Here is a 21,799-nt window from a genome sequence, read left to right as displayed (position 1 = left end):
CACCCAATAGTCAGTGCAGCCACCACACCGCACTAACACATGTAAACTGAGCTCACCTACTGGATGTGTGGAGAGGGGGAGTGGCCCTTCAGCGATGGGAGGGCTGGTAGGGGTGGTAGCATTTTGTGAAGTGCTGAAAATATACTTTTCATGCAAATGATGTGCTACGACAGAGATGCCACATGGAAATGGAACAAGGGTTTTGTGCTAGCACATTTTAAAGACTTTTGTGTACGAATATGACACGATACGTTGCAACCTCAACAAACGCTATTCATGTTTTGCACCACACAAACTACACACCATAGATCATAAAGATTGGCAGCAGTGATAGAGAGGATCATGCGAAACTGTAGCACCTGAGTTTTCTTCCAAATTTACATTTCACACAGTATGCAGAAACTCACTGAGTCAAGTTATAATAAGCTTATAACATCAACTGGGGAAGTTAAATCATTTTTTCACATCTCTGTTTCTCTCATCAAGCCTAAAATAACACTTTAACAGTGATGAGCTCGTAAGAAAAGCATTACACAATAACCGCAGTGGTGACAAATTATGTCATTAAGCAGATGTCTGCATTTATGCTTATGGTTTAATCACGTAGCTGTTGTGACATTTTCGCTTTACTTAAACATGTTCATTTAATATTATTATTATTATTATTATTATTATTATTATTATTATTATTATTATTTGTGGTGTCACCGCCAGACACCACACTTGCTAGGTGGTAGCTTTAAATCGGGCGCGGTCCATTAGTACATGTCGGACCCGCGTGTCGCCACTGTCAGTAATTGCAGACCGAGCGCCACCACACGGCAGGTCTTGAGAGACTTACTAGCACTCGGCCCCCAGTTGTACGACGACTTTGCTAGCGACTACACTAACGAAGCCTTTCTCTCATTTGCCGAGAGATAGTTAGAATAGCCTTCAGCTAAGTCCATGGCTACGACCTAGCAAGGCACCATTAACCGTATCTAGAGAGAGTCTCACTTGTATCATCAAGAACGCTGTATACAAATGATGGATTAAAAGTTAAGTATCCCAGCAGCTACATACTTTTCTTTATAGCATTCATTACGTATCCTGTTCCAGACCTCACGCCCGTCTGCGTTAGATTATAGCGTGCATTTCGGCCTCCTCTATCTACAAGGTGATGGCACATTTGCCAACACATCATTATTATTATTATTATTTTTGAATGATAATGAATGACGATCTCTCAAAAATGCATGTTTTGACTGTATAATTTGTGGTCGTATCACATCGGAAAACAGCTCGATTACCTTGTACCCAGATACCAATTTCAATTTTTTGACGAGTTTTATGTGCTGTTACACATCTGTGATTTTTTAAAAACTAGTAAAATTCATTATCCAAATTAATTTTATAGTACATTTCATTTCCTTCACTTAGACAGATTTTATACAAAGCATTGGACAGCACTGTGATTTTTAATCATACGTTGTTTTTGTTCATATTTTTGGAGGCTTTAACATTTTCCTCGATTCTGCATTTTCTTCAATTTTGCGTTTTTTAAGTCTGGACCACATGAAAATGTAAAATAGGGGTTTCACTGTAATGACTAAATAAACAATCAATTAATAATATATTACTCATCAGTAGGTACATTACTATTTGTATGCAAGGAAATAAATAATAATTCTGAAGACTTACCAGTACAATGTCCCTCAAAAGAGAAGCCAGTATTCTGGTTGCAGATTCTTGTACATTATTTCCTTCAATCCCACAAGAAATTGCTACTGTTCTAAGCAGAGTTATGGTTGCTTGCTTCAAAAGTCTTGTTGGTTGTATTGCCTTGCCAGTTACCCTCAATACTAGAAACAGAAAAATTATACATTATATGTTAAGTTCTTTTCAATTTAAAAGAGCACATCATAATTACTACTTTTTAAGTTCTAACTGTGTGTGTGTGTGTGTGTGTGTGTGTGTGTGTGTGTGTGTGTGTGTGTGTGTGGGTGTCTGTAATTTGATACACTTAAATACCTACCTGTCTTAAAATTCTCTGTTTTGCACCATTTACAGACAATGGAAAATTATCCACATTGGTGAAGATTTATACAGTCAGCTCCTTCATTTTCAACAGATATTAAATGAATTCAAACACCAGTCCAGATAGTCACACATGTTAGTATGCCACTTCTGGGATTCAAGGAGTCATGCTGGACACAGACTGAATCCACCTGGTGCATTAATGACCAAAGCCAATGTGCTGGCCTGCCTGGATGTGGTTTTTAGGCAGTTTCCCTCATATCTGACTAAGTGAATACCAGGCTAGTACCCACATCCTGTTTCAATTACATAATTTGCAAACATCTCAAAAATGCATACACAGTTTCATAGGGGATAATATTAAATGCAGACAGATGGGGAACACAGATTCTGTTGTGGGGACCGGGGGATGAGGGGTGGGGGACAGGAAGTGCATCTGGCCACTCTTTACCACTAACACTGCCAAATTCAGAATAAAAGTCCATGACAGGAAAGAGAAGACAGGAAGAAGAAATGCATTCAAACAATGCTGTTGCTGTGACCACCAAAAGATACGAGCCAGAATCATACACAAAGAGAATGCCACATGGCAAGGACAGCCTACAGAGAGGCACAACATAGTTATTGTCAGACAATATAGATGGTGTCCACAACACAGTGTGTGCTATGATTCCACCTTCTGTCACCCAAACATTTCCCAGCTGTGCATGCATCTGTCAAAAGCAGGTATAAGCAGATGCACAGGTCCATTCCGTAAGTTAGTTTGTCAGTATCAACCGTGCCTCAAAACAACGTCAGGCATTATCTACACTGCTATCCAGAGGAGCCCAACTGAACATTAAACTAGTTAAATTAGTCATCATTCACTGGATTCAGGACTAGACCAGTGTTAAAAGATTGATCAGTACAGCTGAACATTTAACTACATTGGCATGCATCAACTTCATACTCAAGTAATGTACAATTTATATTAATACATTATTGGAAATTGTTGCTAATCTGTATTCCAATCATTTATGCCATAGTATGCCTAAACCTATTTGGATCTGTGACAAAGCCATATAGTTGCCACATGCAAGAACATTGCTGTGGTTAGGTTTTGCACCTACCCAGCCAGCAATCACCATACATCCGAGGGAAGTAATTACGTAACCCGTAGGGACCTGCCCCCCCCCCCCCCCCCCCCTCCCCACCCAACCCCAGGAACCATGGACCTTGCTGTTGGTGGGGAGGCTTGCGTGCCTCAATGATACAGATAGCCGTACCGTAGGTCCAACAACAACGGAGGGGTATCTGTTGAGAGGCCAGACAAACGTGTGGTTCCTGAAGAGGGGCAGCAGCCTTTTCAGTACTTGCAGGGGCAACAGTCTGGATGATTGACTGATTTGGCCTTGTAACACTAACCAAAACGGCCTTGCTGTGCTGGTACTGCGAACGGCTGAAAGCAAGGGGAAACTACGGCCGTAATTTTTCCCAAAGGCATGCAGCTTTACTGTATGGTTAAATGATGATGGCGTCCTCTTGGGTAAAACATTCCGGAGGTAAAATAGTCCCCAATTCGGATCTCCGGGTGGGGACTACTCAAGAGGATGTCGTTATCAGGAGAAAGAAAACTGGCGTTATACGGGTCAGAGCGTGGAATGCCAGATCCCTTAATCGGGCAGGTAGGTTAGAAAATTTAAGAAGCGAAATGGATAGGGTAAAGTTAGATATAGTGGGAATTAGTGAAGTTCGGTGGCAGGAGGAACAAGACTTCTAGTCAGGTGACTACAGGGTTATAAACACAAAATCAAATAGGGGTAATGCAGGAGTAGGTTTAATAATGAATAGGAAAATAGGAATGCGGGTAAGCTACTACAAACAGCATAGTGAACGCATTATTGTAGCCAAGATAGATACGAAGCCCACGCCTACCACAATAGTACAAGTTTATATGCCTACTAGCTCAGCAGATGACAAAGAAATTGAAGAAATGTATGATGAAATAAAAGAAATTATTCAGATAGTGAAGGGAGATGAAAATTTAATAGTCATGGGTGACTGGAATTCGTCAGTAGGAAAAGGGAGAGAAGGAAACGTAGTAGGTGAATATGGATTGGGGGTAAGAAATGAAAGAGGAAGCCACCTGGTAGAATTTTGCACAGAGCACAACCTAATCGTAGCTGACACTTGGTTCAAGAATCATAAAAGAAGATTGTATACATGGAAGAAGCCTGGAGATACTGACAGGTTTCAGATAGATTATGTAATGGTAAGACAGAGACTTAGGAACCAGGTTTTAAATTGTAAGACATTTCCAGGGGCAGATGTGGACTCTGACCACAATCTATTGGTTATGAACTGTAGATTAAAACTGAAGAAACTGCAAAAAGGTGGGAATTTAAGGAGATGGGACCTGGATAAACTGACTAAACCAGAGGTTGTACAGTGTTTCAGGGAGAGCATAAGGAAACAAGTGACAGGAATGGGGGAAAGAAATACAGTTGAGGAAGAATGGGTAGCTTTGAGGGATGAAGTGGTGAAAGCAGCAGAGGATCAAGCAGGTAAAAAGACGAGGACTAGTAGAAATCCTTGGGTAACAGAAGAGATACTGAATTTAATTGATGAAAGGAGAAATACAAAAATGCAGTAAGTGAAGCAGGCAAAAAGGAATACAAACGTCTCAAAAATGAGATCGACAGGAAGTGCAAAATGGCTAAGCAGGGATGGCTTATCCCACTAGGGGTAAGATAGATACTGCCTACAGGAAAATTAAAGATACCTTTGGAGAAAAGAGAACCACTTGTATGAATATAAAGAGTGCAGATGGAAACCCAGTTCTAAGCAAAGAAGGGAAAGCAGAAAGGTGGAAGGAGTATATAGAGGGTTTATACAAGGGTGATGTACTTGAAGACAATAATATGGAAATGGAAGAGGATGTAGATGAAGATGAAATGGGAGATATGATACTGCGTGAAGAGTTTGACAGAGCACTGAAAGACCTGAGTCAAAACAAAGCTCCAGGAGTAGACAACATTCCATTAGAACTACTGACAGCCTTGGGAGAGCCAGTCCTGACAAAACTCTACCATCTGGTGAGCAAGATGTATGAGGCAGGCGAAATACCCTCAGACTTCAAGAAGAATATAATAATTCCAATCCCAAAGAAAGCAGGTGTTGACGGATGTGAAAATTACCGAACTATCAATTTAATAAGTCATGGCTGCAAAATACTAACGCGAATTCTTTACAGATGAATGGAAAAAATAGTAGAAGCCGACCTCGGGGAAGATCAGTTTGGATTCTGTAGAACTATCGGAACACGTGAGGCAATACTGACCTTACGACTTATCTTAGAAGCTAGATTAAGGAAAGGCAAACCTACATTTCTAACATTTGTAGACTTAGAGAAAGCTTTTGACAATGTTGACTGGAATACTCTCTTTCAAATTCTGAAGGTGGCAGGGGTAAGATACAGGGAGCGAAAAGCTATTTACAATTTGTACAGAAACCAGATGGCAGTTATAAGAGTCGAGGGACATGAAAGGGAAGCAATGGTTGGGAAGGGAGTGAGACAGGGTTGTAGCCTCTCCCCGATGTTATTCAATCTCTATATTGAGCAAGCAGTGAAGGAAACAAAAGAAAAATTTGGAGTAGGTATTAAAATCCATGGAGAAGAAATAAAAACATTGAGGTTCGCCGATGACATTGTACTTCTGTCAGAGACAGCAAAGGACTTGGAAGAGCAGTTGAACGGAATGGATGGTGTCTTGAAGGGAGGATATAAGGTGAACATCAAGAAAAGCGAAACGAGGATAATGGAATGTAGTCAAATTAAATCAGGTGATGCTGAGGGAATTAGATTAGGAAACGAGACACTTAAAGTAGTAAAGGAGTTTTGCTATTTGGGGAGCAAAATAACTAATGATGGTCGAAGTAGAGAGGATATAAAATGTAGACTGGCAATTGCAAGGAAAGCATTTCTGAAGAAGAGCAGTTTGTTAACATCGAGTATAGGTTTAAGTGTCAGGAAGTCGTTTCTGAAAGTATTTGTATGGAGTGTAGCCATGTATGGAAGTGAAACATGGACGATAAATAGTTTGGACAAGAAGAGAATAGAAGCTTTCGAAATGTGGTGCTACAGAAGAATGCTGAAGATTAGATGGGTAGATCACATAACTAATGAGGAAGTATTGAATAGGATTGGGGAGAAGAGAAGTTTGTGGCACAACCTGACTAGAAGAAGGTATTGGTTGGTAGGACATGTTCTGAGGCATCAAGGGATCACCAGTTTAGTATTGGAGGGCAGCGTGGAGGGTAAAAATCGTAGAGGGAGACCAAGATATGAATACACTAAGCAGATTCAGAAGGATGTAGCTTGCAGTAGGTACTGGGAGATTCAGAAGCTTGCACAGGATAGAGTAGCATGGAGAGCTGCATTAAACCAGTCTCAGGACTGAAGACCTGCCTATCCACACATATGTGCAACTTGGCCATGATCTGCCAGCCACCAGACAGTATCCCATGTGCCGACAGAGGTCACTGGCCCCATGTACCTATTCTCCTTCATGAGCCAAGTGACTGAAAATAGTGCCTACAGTATCCTGGGATCCAGGCTGTATTTAGGCTGGTGCTCGAGTCAGGAAGAGCAGTCCACTTAGAGTGGGCTTCCTGGACCAAACACTGAGTGCAGTAGCATTCTATCAATCAGGAACTCACTTTCGTGCCATTACAACAATGACAGTTCATTTCATGTCAGTGATTAGTTAGTGGACTGTGTTTGGTTGATCATACTGGGACTTCGAAATGAAATTGTCCTCCTGAGACTTTAACTCATACTGTGTCAGAACTTGTAAAATTTGGCTGTCACAGTGCAAAGCGTATTTACTAGTTAGTAATATTGCTAGCAGTGTTTGTTTTCTTCCTAAAGGCCTTCAGCCTTTAGACACTACAAATGTTTATTTGTTCTTCCAAGAAGTGATGTCTTTGTCAAGTGAGTAATTCTTATACTGTACTAAAACACATTTCAGACAAGACATATTCTCTCTTATTAAATAGACTTTGTTCTACCATATATACATGAAAATTTCTTGCCTGCCAAACCAGATGGACACAAAAAAAGTCACCTCCATAACTGCAAGGAGTTCTCTTCCTGAAATTTGACATCAAGTACATTTGGTGAATACAACAGCTGTAATTGTCTTTAAAAGGAACCACCTGAAGGGCATCCAAAAATTGCAAACCAGAGAAGGAAACATCAATGAAGTGTGCTATATGGTACTGGATATTCAGTCATTAAAATAAATGTAAAAACTAATCTTTCAACAACACCCGGATTGCTTAAAGAAGAATCCAACTCATTTGTGCATGTGCTGCTCCAGCACTTCATGCCTGAAGCAAAATGAAAACATAGCAGAAAGTGTAAGCTTGTGGCCCTGCACCAAAAAAGACAAAGTCAAAAGGGGCTGTTCTATCCTACTGATTACCTTGAAAGGGAAAAAACAATTACTTTTGATTAATGTGGACATCTTCTGGACCAACTGCATTAAAATTATGGGTATCAGAAAGGTTTAAAATGTGTTTCTTGTGAATAAAATCATAGAAGTCTTCTCTGTGTTAGCAGCTGCAGTTCCTCACAAACTTACTGAATCCATTTTTTGATACAATGGAGTATGCAAGCCACTTTATAAGCATTTTCTTCCCATTGAGGTGGGAATTTTACAATGGGATAGAAGGTCTAGGTTTGAACAAGTAGAAGGTGGTTCTGAGGACATTACGAAGTCCATACGATAATGTAGTGCATGCTAATATTACGACACCCAACACGGAACCAGACGTAGTGAGTTCGAATTTCAGTGCACGAAGAATTTTTTATGACCTGCATATGGTCAGCAGAAAGAAAATACAGGTGGTAGTGTGAAGTTCCTGGTCACCAGAGTATATGTCAATGTCCTGGATTAAATGCCAAGCTCCTCTGCAGTATCTCACGAAGTGAAGACATGTGACACTGCTGATGTAACACACACATAATATGGTGTCTTCATGATCAGCAGCCCCATTGGTCCTATTCAAGAGAAATGCGAGAACCATGTTTCATCTTTTCACTTTGCTTTCCTTCTACACTCACCCTTATGATGCAAAACACAAAATGGCAAACAAACTCCACTGTGAATTTGCCCTTAAAAGTAATTAGAGATTTCTATGTTATTGTCAAATCTCTTTTATGACTGTGGGACTGAGTTTAAGGTAAACTTGAGTACTTTAATTGTTATAGAAGGTTTTGTAGAAAGGCTAAATCTATCATTTTGAAATATTTAACAATGCTGATACATGCTGCCTCTTCATGCCATGATTCGAGCACAGATAGTTATATGTGATGCAGAATAAAGTCACAAGTTTACACAAGTAGAAAGGACATTTTACACATGTAGATTATTTTAAAAAAATATGAATTGGGCCAACGATTTCACATTGCAGAATGTTCAAAATGTGCTTTCTGTAATAGAAGCATACATGTCTTCTTCATGTCAGCAGCACATTTAATGTTCACTATCTCACATTCTATATATTACACAATTTTTTTTTCTACCAGCCAAAATGTAGGATGAGTTGCAGGAAATTATCATGTTAAGATGGACTTATCGAATAATCCTTTCTTCACTAACATCATAAATTATTTCTAATGTTCTGGTCAACAGTATGGTATGAATTCCGTTGGGACCAAATGGGCTCTCGTACACCTCTCAAAGAGCTGTACATTGCAAGGATTCTCTCTTTGTTGACATGATCTTCTTACTCATTTCGGAGGGACCCGGCATTCGACAGACTTTTCCCACGACATGACTACTATTATGTAGTAACAGGTGCAGGTAGGTTCACAAACAAGGGTTTATTGTTCCAATTACAAATTAGTTTAACTTCAGATTGACAATAACTTGTTACAATCAACAATAAGAACAGAGTATCATTATGCTCCTGAGTCAATTTTGGTTCTGTGTTATCTCTAGGTCTCCCTAGTTTCCAAGTCTCATGAACTTAGAACTTTGCCATGGTTGGAGCTCCATGGCACGCCATACTACTCTGCAGACTCTGAGCCCCTGAATGCTCTGGTGTCACCAGCAGGCATCTGATGCCCCCCCCCCCCCCAAACATTTCCAACATACACAATCACACCAATCCAAACAGAGCCTAATTTTCTCTTACCTATAACTATTATTAGTTAAACCTAGTCATTTGCAATTCAGTTCTCAGCCTTATAAATATTTCTATAAGTATAAACACGCAATCTCGCAATCTCAGTTCAGCAGTAGGAGTGCACATCACCAACTCCCAATTACCAATATGCATATTTGCACCCATATAATGTGCTTTAAAATCTGTGTACCACTGTTGTCTGAATGCAGCATCCAAACAGTTTTGTAAGGGTGAAACATTATGCATAGTTTCCTCAATCAGTACAGGCTTGACACACACGTAACAGATTCTCTACAAAAACACTCTCACCTGTTTTGCATGCATCTTCACTTGTTTCTGTATCACTTTCTGTATCAACTGGTGTTGGAGGATCTGCTAATTTCAGGTCATATCTGCCTTCTTTTCCCATACGATAAGAATTAGTAGACCCATTATCCCATTGAACTCTAATCCACCCATCTTCCCCAAGTTCTCCTATCACTCGGCCTTCACCTGGAGGAGGACCATCCTGTAGAATAATTAAACAATAAACACTTTAATAAACACTTTGCAACACTGGTGAATATTAAAAACCCATTGCTGACACTGATATATGAGAAAATGACAATTCCTCATAATTTAATGATCGTTTACATAGTATTTTAATGTAACTTTCTAGGATTTAATAAACTCTTTTGATGGATATCAGTGTAAATAAATACAAATTTATCTCAGACTTTCTACAAAAACATCTTTATGCACTCAGAATGAATATAATGTGAACACTGTAATTTTTTACAGCAGTGATAATGCACTCTATACATCAATCTTCCAACAATGACATCCTGCAAATAAAATATATTTTCACTAGTGCCATTCAGTAGACAATTCTCCTACACTTTCCAGTTTTATCAGCATGCATTAATCTATAAATAAATAAACTAATTATGCAGTGACTAAGATTAGATTAGATTAGATTTACTTTCATTCCAATTGATCCGTAGTGAGGAGGTCCTCCAGGATGTGGAACATGTCAGGAAAACAACAATACATGACAAATATTTACAACTAAAACAAATAAGCTAATGTACCATTCCACAGGTCCCAAGTGGAATGATCGTCATTTTTTAATGAACACTAAGAGTCATTTTACAAATACTAATGCACTGAATTTAAAATAAAAAAGTTTTTTATTTATTTATAAGGTAATAAACATGTAATACAACTACTGTAATACTTATTTACAATGAACACATTACTGCACTGAAATGGTGCAGAAGTTAGATTATACTTACACACAACCACACACACACACACACACACACACACACACACACACACAAATTTTCAGTGAACACATTACTGCACTGAAATTGTGCAGAAGTTATGTTGTACTTATATACAAATCAGTTGGTTTTACTAAGAAATTCATCAATGGAGTAGAAGGAGTTGGCCACCAATAAATCCTTTAGGCTTCTCTTAAACTGAATTTCATTGGTTGTTATGCTTTTTATGGCTGCTGGCAAGTTATTGAAAATATGTGTTCCTGAATAATGCACACCTTTTGTACAAGACTAAGTGACTTTAAATCCTTGTGAAGATTATTCTTATTTCTAGTATTGATTCCATGAATTGAGCTGTTGGTTTGAAAAAGTGATATATTTTTAATGAAAAATTTCATTAAGGAATAAATATATTGGGAAGCTGTAGTTAGTATCCCTAGTTCCCTAAACAGGCTTCTGCAGGATGTTCTTGAATTCACACCACATACAATTCTTACTGCACGTTTTTGTGCCCGGAAAACTTTAGCTTGGCTTGATGAATTACCCCAAAAAATAATCCCATATGACATTATGGAATGAAAGTAAGCATAGTATGCCAGCTTTTTCATTTTTATATCCCCTATGTCTGACAAAATTCGCATTGCAAACAGAGATTTGTTAAGACGCTTCAGTAGTTCTGTGGTGTGCTCCTCCCAGTTGAATTTATTATCAAGCTGTAATCCCAAGAATTTAACACTGTCCACTTCTTCTATCTTCTTGTCATCGTATGTTAGACATATACTCTTGGGACACCCCTTACAAGTTCTGAACTGCATGTAGTGTGTTTTTTCAAAGTTTAGTGACAAAGAATTGGCTAGGAACCAGTGACTGATGTCCACAAATATTTTATTGGCTGATCTTTCTAAGACTACACTTGATTTGCTATTTATTGCAATGTTTGTATCATCGGCAAACAAAACAAACTTGGCATCTGGTAATGTTACTGATGAAAGGTCACTGATATACACAAGGAAAAGTAAGGGCCCCAAAATGGAACCTTGTGGGACCCCACATGTAATTAGTTCCCAGTTGGATGATGCCTGATAGCTTGATACATGTCTCTTTCCTAATAACACCCTTTGTTTCCTGCCAGAGATATAAGATTTGAACCATTTTGCAGCATTTCCTGTTACACTATAATATTCTAGTTTACTTAAAAGGATATTGTGATTTACACAGTCAAATGCCTTTGACAGATCACAAAATATACCAGTTGCCTGCAATTTTTTGTCTAATGAATTAAGCACATTTTCACTGTAAGTGAAGATAGCTTTCTCAATATCAGAACCTTTTAGAAATCCAAACTGTGACTTTGACAGTATGTTATTTGAGATAAGATGGCTATAAAGATGACAGTACATTACTTTTTCGAAAATTTTTGAGAATGCTGGCAACAGTGAAATTGGACGGAAATTTGATGCTATTTCTTTATCTCCCTTCTTAAACAGTGGCTTAACTTCAGCATATTTCAGCCATTCAGGAAATATTCCACTGATAAACGACTGGTTACACAGATAGCTTAATATGTTACTTAGCTCAGAATCACATTCTTTAATTAACTTTGTTGATATTTCATCATACCCACTAGATGTTTTTGATTTTAAAGATTTTATGATGGACATTATTTCTGTTGGGGTAGTGAGGGTCAAATTCATATTATGGAAGTTACTTGAAATGTCTGGTCTAAGGTAATCCATAGCAGCATCTACCGAACCTGACAACCCCATCTTTTCAGTAACAGTTATAAAATGTTTGTTAAAAAGTTCTGCAACACTATACACATCTGTCACCAATGCATCATTTACTCTTAATGCTATTTGTTCCTCTTCATGTCTGGTTCTACCGGTCTCCTCCTTCACTATATCCCATATTGTCTTTATTTTGTTATCTGATATGACTATCTTTTCCTTGTAATATATTTGCTTTGACATCCGTATTACAGTCTTTAATATTTTGCAGTATTTCTTATAATGTGCTATAGCATCAACATTGGAAATGTTTCGGATTGACAGATACTAAAGGTCATTTATTCCTCAAATGCATAACAAACACACATAACACATACAATTTTATTTTCAGTCAGTTTTCTTGCTGGTAATAGGTATCTATCTCAATCTTAAGAAGAAGTGGACATGCTGATGGCACTAGGATGGAGGTCAACTGGGCCAAGGCGATGATATGACAAGAAATGTACAAATATTTGGTATAAAAGCCTTGAAGGTAGACAGAGCCACATCCAGATAGTTTACAAAGAAAAAGCAATGTCTGTGAAAGGCAAGAATTCTGATTTATGTCCCACTCTAAAACACTGTTTACTGGGTCTTGAAATTCCTGAACAGTGCACACAGTGACAGTCCAGGACCTAGAAAGGTGACTTATAAATTTCAAGATTGAACGTGAGCTAGTGTGCCAAGTTGGTCGTACTCTGTATGACAACTGTCGCCGTATGAGCTGTCATTTGACAGAAGTGGGGGCAGTAGCGAGTCATGTGGATGACGAACATGGCCGCCCACTGTGGCAATAGCTTTGTTCGTCTGCTAGATGTTGGCATCCTTTAAGTTCAGCTATTGGAGCAGCCGCCATGTATGACAAATTCTGATGTATAGCAGATGACAAAACTCACTTTGAAAGCAAGTGGTCACTTTTCACAATGCTGGAAAACCACTGGGGAGAAAAATGGTGGAAAGGGCTGCCATGACAGACTAGAGAAACTTGTTAAATTCTGAAAATCTGATATATTCTAATAAAATGTAAACCCAGTAAGATACTGAAAAGCCAGTACCACAGAAAAAAGGGAAAATTATGAAGAGTATGAGGGTATAAGTGCGCCCTCAGTGCAATGAATGGTTTTCAAGTTATTCTATGTTAAACAACTTATAAACTGTACGAACTTTAAAAAATTGTAAGTCGGTGACAACTACACCAATTTTCATAAATGAAGTGCCAATGGATAGGTCTTATAGAGATCTATCAGCGAATTAAACCAAAATTGTGATAAACATTAAAAAATTTTACCTATAGGCCATAATGTGTATCCTGTTCTGAAAAATCAGCAAATTTAGCCAAAAGATTAATTTATATCTTACAAGTAGCAGCAGCACTATAGAATAATAATAGTTAGAAAAGTAGAAATAGGTTCTTGATTAGTTGTTTATATTCATTAACAATATTATCACCAAAAGTAATGTTTTCATGTTAAAGCATAATTTACGTGAAAACCAATGAGCGTACTAAAACTCTAATTTTAGCATTGAAAAGCTGATAAAATTTGGAAGTGATTTCATATAAAATACTTGTATATATATCAACATTTTTTATATGTTTACATGCTCAGAAAGCAAATATACTTGATTTGGCTCATGTGACCTATGAGAGAATATAAATACCCAGCTGCCATCTTGGCTTCAGCAGGCTGGTTGAGGCAGTATTCACAAGCAGTCTCTGTGTCAGTTTGAAGGGCAGTGAGTCGGTCGCTTTGTGAAAGTATTGAGCTTTTTCTAAGAGTCTAGTTGTGGACTTTGAAAATTTTCGTGTGTGTTGCCAGTGAACACTTGGAAATATTGTTGCATTTTGGACTTAGAAAATTTTCACACAGTTGCTAGTGAACACTTAGTAATATTTTTGAGCTAGGGACTTAAGAGTATTTTTCTGTCAACTCTGCAATTTTACCAGAGATTTAGAGTGTGGATTCGGATTTGTGATTTTTGCCAGTTAGTATCTGAGACCTTTAAGTTGACTCTGAAGCAAGGTGAACTTAGGATTTTTCGAGGTTTTGGAGTGAGTGAGGACCTAGCTGAGATACTGTCTGGTTATTTACATTCTTGCTTAGGATACACAGCCATCCTTGGAAGTTTATTAAACATGTTGCTATGGGTCACAAGGAAAATAAATATAAAAAGTTTGTGAAACTCAAACCTCTGTGAGTTGTGAACTTAATTACACAAATCCCTGCCTTCATTTTTGAATGGAAATTGCAATTTTCTACTGAATAATTTGGGAAAATGTGACGAGTGAATGGTTACTCCCTAGAAGTTAACGCAGTCACACTTCAGAAAAATCCAAATTTTCACTGTGGCCCGTGATCGTGTGTCACTAATTAAAATTTGAATAAATAATTTGCACAACAGTGTTGGGGCTCAGAGCTGTTTCAGTGAGCTATTGGACATTGACATTCAAACGACATTTGTTCAGTACAATACTTCAATTTTATGTTTACATTTTCAAGGATTTAGTGGACAGTCAGAACACTCCAATGTAGAAAGAAAGATTAACTCTGGAAATGAAGTCATTCCCAGTAGTAGTCTTTGTTCTGGGAATATTCAACCACCAATGTGAGTAGGAGAATATCTGCAGGGTTGGAAAAGCAAGAGCAAGATACTGACAGAATTGAAGCTGTGGATGTAGGACTAGTAAGCTCAGTGAGCAAGATCACTTCACACAACAAGTAAGAACCCAGGTCCAGTTACATTCTGGCATGCAGTTTTAATCTGCTGTCACACAATTTGTTAAAGTACATCCTCAAATTATTGACAGTGATCAAGAAACACTGAGTCCAAGACAACCCACATCAGACTTTTCTCACATGAATTTGATTGCTGACTCCTTGGGACATCTGGCCATGTGTCTGAAAAGCCATCTGTGCTCCACGCCGAACAGCACACCAGCATTATCAATCGATTTTACTCATGTCACGAATTACAACCAACTGAAGGTTGGCTTCACCAGCGGAAAAATCATCATGGTGTTTGGCAAGTGGCTACTTCAGGTGAAAGTTTTGCTGATGATGTTGCAGGTAGGGAGTTAACTTTTAAAAAAAAGGGTCAGAAAAGAAACTGGTACCTGACTACAACAATGATGAGACTGGGCTAAACTATAAAATGCTCCCTCAAAAAAGCCTTGCCTCAAAGAGTGAAACAGCAACAGGCATGGCACTAGCAAAGGACAATCTGACCACTGGAACATGCAGGAATGCAAGTGGTGACCATAAACCAATGTTTGTAATTAGCAAATCTAAGAAACCAAGAGCCTTCATAAACATAAATTTTCAGCAGTTAAAGGTTTATTACAAAGCTCAAGCAAGTGCTTGGATGAATGGTCATTTCTTTAACGAATGGTTTTGATGCATTTGTTCTGACTGTTAAAAAATACTCGAAATCCAAGAACCTACCAACCTGTGAACTTATATTGCTACACAACAGCCAAGCCCACCCCACTAAGTCTGAACTTCAAGAAGGTGACATAAAACTATGTTTTTGCTGCCATTAAACCCTCCATCCAAACCACCATACCACACCAGACTTCAATAACCTAACCAATGGGTCAGAGTGTTACTGACTGGATAAAAGGACATTATAGAAGGATGTATGTCAACACTTTGTTAGGGTAAACAGAGGAGGGTGTGATGCTTTTTAAGCAATGAAAAGGTTCACCATAAAAGATGCAATTTACACAGTTGCTCAAGCCTGGGAAGAATTTAAGAACACCACTCCACAAAAATCATAGAAGAAGGTTTTTTCTAGCCTAAACCAAGAACAAGAACTTCCAGAAACTAATGAGTCAGACATTGCAGATTTGGTCACCGATTTGCAAACTCTTCAGAATGATATCCGGCCTGCGGGTGTAGAAGAACGACTAATAGAAGTCGGTGTTGATGCTGTTACCAAAGAAGAACTTGAAGATGATTGTTTTGTTGGTCTTGTTTTGCAACAGTATACTTTTGAGTGAGAAGGGTTAGATGATGAGGAAAAGAAACAAAACAAAAAGATCAGGCACTCTGCAGCAATGGATGTGTTCAAGTCTGCTCTCAAATATGTGGAACAACAGGCAACCACTACAGCTATGAGCATATTGTGGGCAAGGAAGAGGCATGATGCAGCAGAAACGTCAAAGTTTATGAAAGTAAAACAGAAAATATTTTACACTTTTTAAAATATATTTTCAGGGTTTAAAATGTTCTCTTTCCTTTCTCTTTACTACATATGTAATTATTTGCTTATTTTTCATTTTTTACATCATTCTGAGCTCAGTAAATAACTTGTTTCATTCTCCACCAATTATCTGACCTTTTTATCATTTTGACCATCCCCTGGTCCCAGAAGTAATGGTTAATGGAGATAACATCAACAATTCTTGAAAAAAAAAGGGTATGAATTTTATTCCAGTATTTTTCTTTTTTTAATTTTTATCCAAGCGATGATATTTCAGTAAAATAACATAAAAGAATGCAGAAACCAATGACAGACAATATAGAGTTGTGAGATGGGGTGATACAAACAATGTGATAGGGACAAACATGCTTCCCACAAGCAGGCAGAGATACATTTGAAGCAGCTATAGAGATACTCGTAGTAACAAGTATACTGTGTAACAGTCACAGTTTGGCTGAAAAATTATATTTTAAAATTAACTATAAGCACACAAGACCAAAAATTAGTCACTTTCAAGAGCATCTGCATTTTTTTTTTCAGGTATGTCAAGTCCAACTGAAGCTACACACTGATGAGTATATCCTGTAGATTTACCAAATTACAGAGATGTCAATTGTTATGTTACATACACTGTTCTAAACAGTGCCAGAGTTTTCTACGAGATTAAGACCGGGTGACTCGGCAGACCAGTCAAGCTGCAATAGGGTGCCCAAGCATTCGTCAGACTGAGAATGGGTCCGTACAGCCCTGTGTATGTGTCTGCTGTCATCTTGGACAATGGGAGTCCCCACAACATTCTCAGCATTAAGATGTAGAAGAGGAGATGCTGAAACAAACACCCTGGCTCATGTTCATGGTAATCTGAATGAGCTGACCCTAGTCGCAGAACAAAAAATGCCCCCCAAAACATCACAGAACCATCTCTGACCTGAACTACAGGGTGTCCGAAAAGTCTTTCCCTGATTACATAAATTGATAACTCAGGCTAGAAGCAAGATACAAATATGAAACTTGTGTCAAATTGTTTACAACTATCAAAGCTTTTTTTTTTCTATTTTAGGTTCGCAGTACGTACGTAGTGGATGAGGTGCAGTGTCCAAGAAGCCATGTTAAAGAATCAGGAGAGGGCACAGTGTGTCCTGTGGTATCATGAGACACGATCACCAACCACAGTGCAGAGACACTTCCAGACAACATTTGGAAGGAATCCACCTGATGGCAAGAGCATTAAAGACTGGTATGAGAAGTTCAAGAACACAGGATCGGTTGCTGACCTTCCGAGGTCTGGTCAACCAAGAACCTCAGCAGACAGGGTGGAAGCTGTAAGGCAGTCTTTTCTGCGAAGTCCGAAGAAATCAGTGCGCAGGGCCTCACGTGAATTACAGATGCCAAAAAGCTCTCTCCATGACATTTTACACAAACGTTTATTGTTTTGTGCATACAAAGTGCAAATTGTTCAGGCCTTGTTGCCCAATGACAGTACACGTTGATATGACTTTGTGGTCGAAATGCTATCACGTATTGAGGACGATAATGGTCATCTCAGATGAATTGCCTTTTCCGACGAAGCGACCTTTTTTGTCAGCGGAGTAGTGAATCACCATAATGTGCACATTTGGGGCTCACAACACCCTGGCGAGGTCATGGAGTGCACCAGAGGCAGTCCAAAGGCGAATGTTTGGTGCGCGCTATTGCACGATTGAATTATCGGGCCATTCTTCTTCGCTGAGGCTACCAACACATCTGCTGTCTATCTGGACATGTTGCAACTGTATGCTGTTCCTCAGCTGTTTCAGTATCACCCCGATGTCTTGTTTCAGCAAGACGGTGCACCGCCTCATTGGGGTTTGGATGTCCGTGGCTATCTCGATATGACCTTTCCTGGGCGATGGATTGGTCGTGATGGGCCAACAGTTTGGCCTCCACACTCTCCTGACATAACCCCATTAGACTTCTTTTTATGGGGTTATGTCAAGGATGAGGTCTACCGAACACGTGTACCAGATCTTGAAACCCTGCGGCAACGGATAACCACAGTCGTTGAATCGATCCCTCCAGTGATGTTGGCTAACGTGTGGACGGAAACTGAATATTGCCTAGATGTGCTACGTGCTACCAAGGGTGCTCATGTGGAAGTTTACTGATGTGTGAAAAAAACTTTGATAGTTTGTAAACAATTAGACACCAGTTTCATATTTGTATCTTACTTCTAGCCTGAGTTATCAATTTATGTAATCAGGGAAAGACTTTTCGGACACCCTGTATATCCCAACTCACCGCTAGTTAAAATGCCGCATTATGCCATCAGTGCACTCAATGCCTCACATGATTTGAAAAGAATCAAAATTGTGAGTTGATGGACCATACTGCGAGCCTAGAGTCAGCTGCTAGTCAGTTTCAGGGTTGTCTGGCCCATTGTGGACATGCAGCGTTATTTGACAATGAGAGCAATGGTCTTTTGTGAGATACCCAACTCCCAATGTTCATCACATGTGGCTCCTTTTGCAAATTTCACTCAGCAGCTCATTGAAATGGGTCTTCTGTCACTGACAGCAGCAGTTGTTGTCTACGTTCTTGTTGGTAAGTATCCCCTTCAGACCAGTGTTCCTAAACCACGTTATTTGGCTGCATGTGGGACACTATTTCTTATAGAAATGTTTGACAGTCAGCATTCGCACACCAACAAATCAGGCAACTTGATTCAAGTATGGTCACAGTCAAGCTCAAACATGATAGCTCCTTCCTATCTTTCTGTCACGTCCTCACATCCACCCAACTTACTGTGCCGGTTCCATACAACCAACCAGCACTTATGTATCACTTCACTACCATGACTTACGTCAGCTGTTAAAGGTCACATGACCACATCGTACCAGCTCCACGCCATCAACAGTGCTCCAAAGAGACCAGTGTGCTCTTTTAAGGAAGTGACTAATATTTTGTCCAGTGGTATAAAAAAAACCTCTATATGATAAAATCTACTGATTATGAGATATTTAAGCTGTGAAGGTGGAACAGAACAGTCAATGATGGAATAGAACCAAAGCTGTGATGCAGTTAAAGCTTAGTTACCAAAAGAGAAAAAGTTACTAAAAGAGGAAAAACATTCAGTAAGTCAGTATTAAAGACAAGGAAGAAATATGAAATAAACAGGTAGTGTCAAACTATAACAAGTTTGGGAGGAGGTGATAAATACAATATCCATGCCAACAGATCACTATTCATTTCAGAAGAGAGATAAACATGTGGAAGTAAACAGTGGCCAATGGGGACAGTCTTTACCAAAGACAACTATGGCAAACATGAACAAAATATTGTAAAGACAACTGGAAAAGGTTCTGAATTGCCAATCTAAAAACAGAAGTACGCAGAATACTGCCCCTAAGTATGTACTAATATGGGTTTCAATCATAGTTTCAGTGCAACACACATTATCTGTGTAATGACACGACTCAGTGCACAGTAAAAAGCATAATTCTGCTTATAGGCAGACTTCGTGTGCATCATGATTGGGTGGGACAACTGGAGAGAATGAGAAAATTTACACCATCAGGATACAGGAATATGTTCATAGAATGAGTACGCAATGAGACACACCTATCAGTCCCAACAGTGAGCTTCATTGAATCACAGTGTTTCACCTGTATATGCTGTAACACAATTATTGTTGGATACTTAAAAAAAAAAAAGAAGTGTCATGGTGCAATAAGAATACTGGCCTTTCAACTACTATTGCTGGCAGCATTCATCAAGGTGAATACTTGTGATTTACATTTTATTGTTTTATGTACAGGATGTAACAGAATATGTTTTAAAAATTAGAGTGATTGTAGATGATAAAATTTGGAACACTTTGGTATGAAGAACCTACATCTGGAAATGTAAAATAAAGTTTCTACAGCCACTACTCTAAAGTTGAAGCCACTGATTCAGTTTACAGTATTTGATTGTAGTCTACCATTTTGCCAATAAAAGTTTTCCAAACTAAAGTATTCTGGTGTTTCATTTCACCTGCCAAGTGCTGTAGAGACTTTATTTCACATTTATGATACAGCTGGTCTGAATTTCATCCCCTGCAATCCCGCAATTTTTTGAAACATTATTATGTTTCACCACGTGCTCTATTGGATCTCTATCACTCTAGCTGAAAATGACTGGGCATTCTGTAATACAGTGTGCTGATTGGATTATATGATCAGTGACCAGGGTTATGATATGTTTATTGCTAATAATATTTCAGTCAAATGGAAGCTGAACACCCACCACAATAGGTGTATGGAATGGCTCCATTCAAAAGTAATCATGACATGCGTTAACACATTTTTCCCACTAGGAGATGAGACAATCAATTTCTGTTTTATAAGACACGGTCGACTGCTGACATATCCACAACCACACCAACTCTTGCACCTCCTTATCTGACTGAAATCAACTTCCATGTGTGTCTTTCTCAGGTCAGCAAAGATTTTAAAATCACATGTCGAAATATCTATGCCATACAAAGAATGTTGCCGTGTTTCCCAACTCAATTGCTGAAGCGTAGCCTTCATCTGATTGGCAGCATGGGAGTGGGTGTCATTGTTCAACAGTATAATTCCAACCCACAGCATTCTGACATTCCACATCTCCCCCACCAAAGAAATCCAATGCTGTTCACACAAGTTCCAGTAAAAAGCTGACCTATTTCGACTGCAGGGGTCCTCTGCTTTTCGAGTTCCTTGAGTGTGGAACAACAAACAATGCACAGTGCTTTGCAGAAACTGCTATGCTCCATAAAGTCAAAATGCCAAGGAATTCTGTCAGATGGAGTTACCCCGTTGCATGATAATGCCTGCCCTCACACTGCCAATCAGACAAAGGCTATGCTTCAGCAACACTGCAACATCCTCTGTACAGCCTGGATGTTTCACCACGTGAGTTTCACATCCTTGACGACAGGATAAAGACATGCGTGGACATCAGTTTCAATCAGATGAGGAAGTGCTAGAGTGGGTGCAGTTGTGGATCTGTCAGAAGTTGACCACATTCTACAAAACAGGAATTGATCATCTCATGTCCCAGTGGAATAAATGTCTTAATGCATACAGTGATTACTTTTGAATGGAACCATTCCATGGTCCCGTTGTGGTGGGTGTTCAGTTTTCATTTGACGGCACCTTGTTATAGAGTATAAAAACTTAAGTACACAAAATTTTAGAGTGTTTAGAGGAGATGAAAAGAAACACTTTTTTATGTGAAAAATATGTCTAAGGAGCATTAATTCCCCACTAGAGATCCACAAAGGTTTCAACACTAGTGATGTTCATAGATAATATCCAAACTTCCATGTGATCAATATTGTTTTAGAGTTTTGACCTTGTGTGTGTGTGTGTGTGTGTGTGT

General features: G+C 38.9%; 1 protein-coding gene across 1 annotated transcript in view; it reads right to left on the bottom strand.

The window, feature by feature from the left end:
• The window catches only part of LOC126184598 (E3 ubiquitin-protein ligase HERC2), an 812,863-nt gene that overhangs the window by 427,733 nt on the left and 363,331 nt on the right, over nt 1-21,799 (bottom strand). The window contains exons 36-37 of the mRNA XM_049927039.1: nt 9,499-9,697; nt 1,681-1,841 (exon numbers count right to left, since the gene is read on the bottom strand). Of these exons, the coding sequence (XP_049782996.1) occupies nt 1,681-1,841; nt 9,499-9,697 (360 nt within the window). The remainder of the gene's footprint in view (nt 1-1,680; nt 1,842-9,498; nt 9,698-21,799) is intronic.

This window comes from Schistocerca cancellata, chromosome 4, assembly GCF_023864275.1.
Source record: "Schistocerca cancellata isolate TAMUIC-IGC-003103 chromosome 4, iqSchCanc2.1, whole genome shotgun sequence".
Taxonomy (NCBI): domain Eukaryota; kingdom Metazoa; phylum Arthropoda; class Insecta; order Orthoptera; family Acrididae; genus Schistocerca; species Schistocerca cancellata.
Note: the sequence above shows the minus strand (reverse complement) of the source record. Positions and strands in the feature narration are given on the sequence as shown.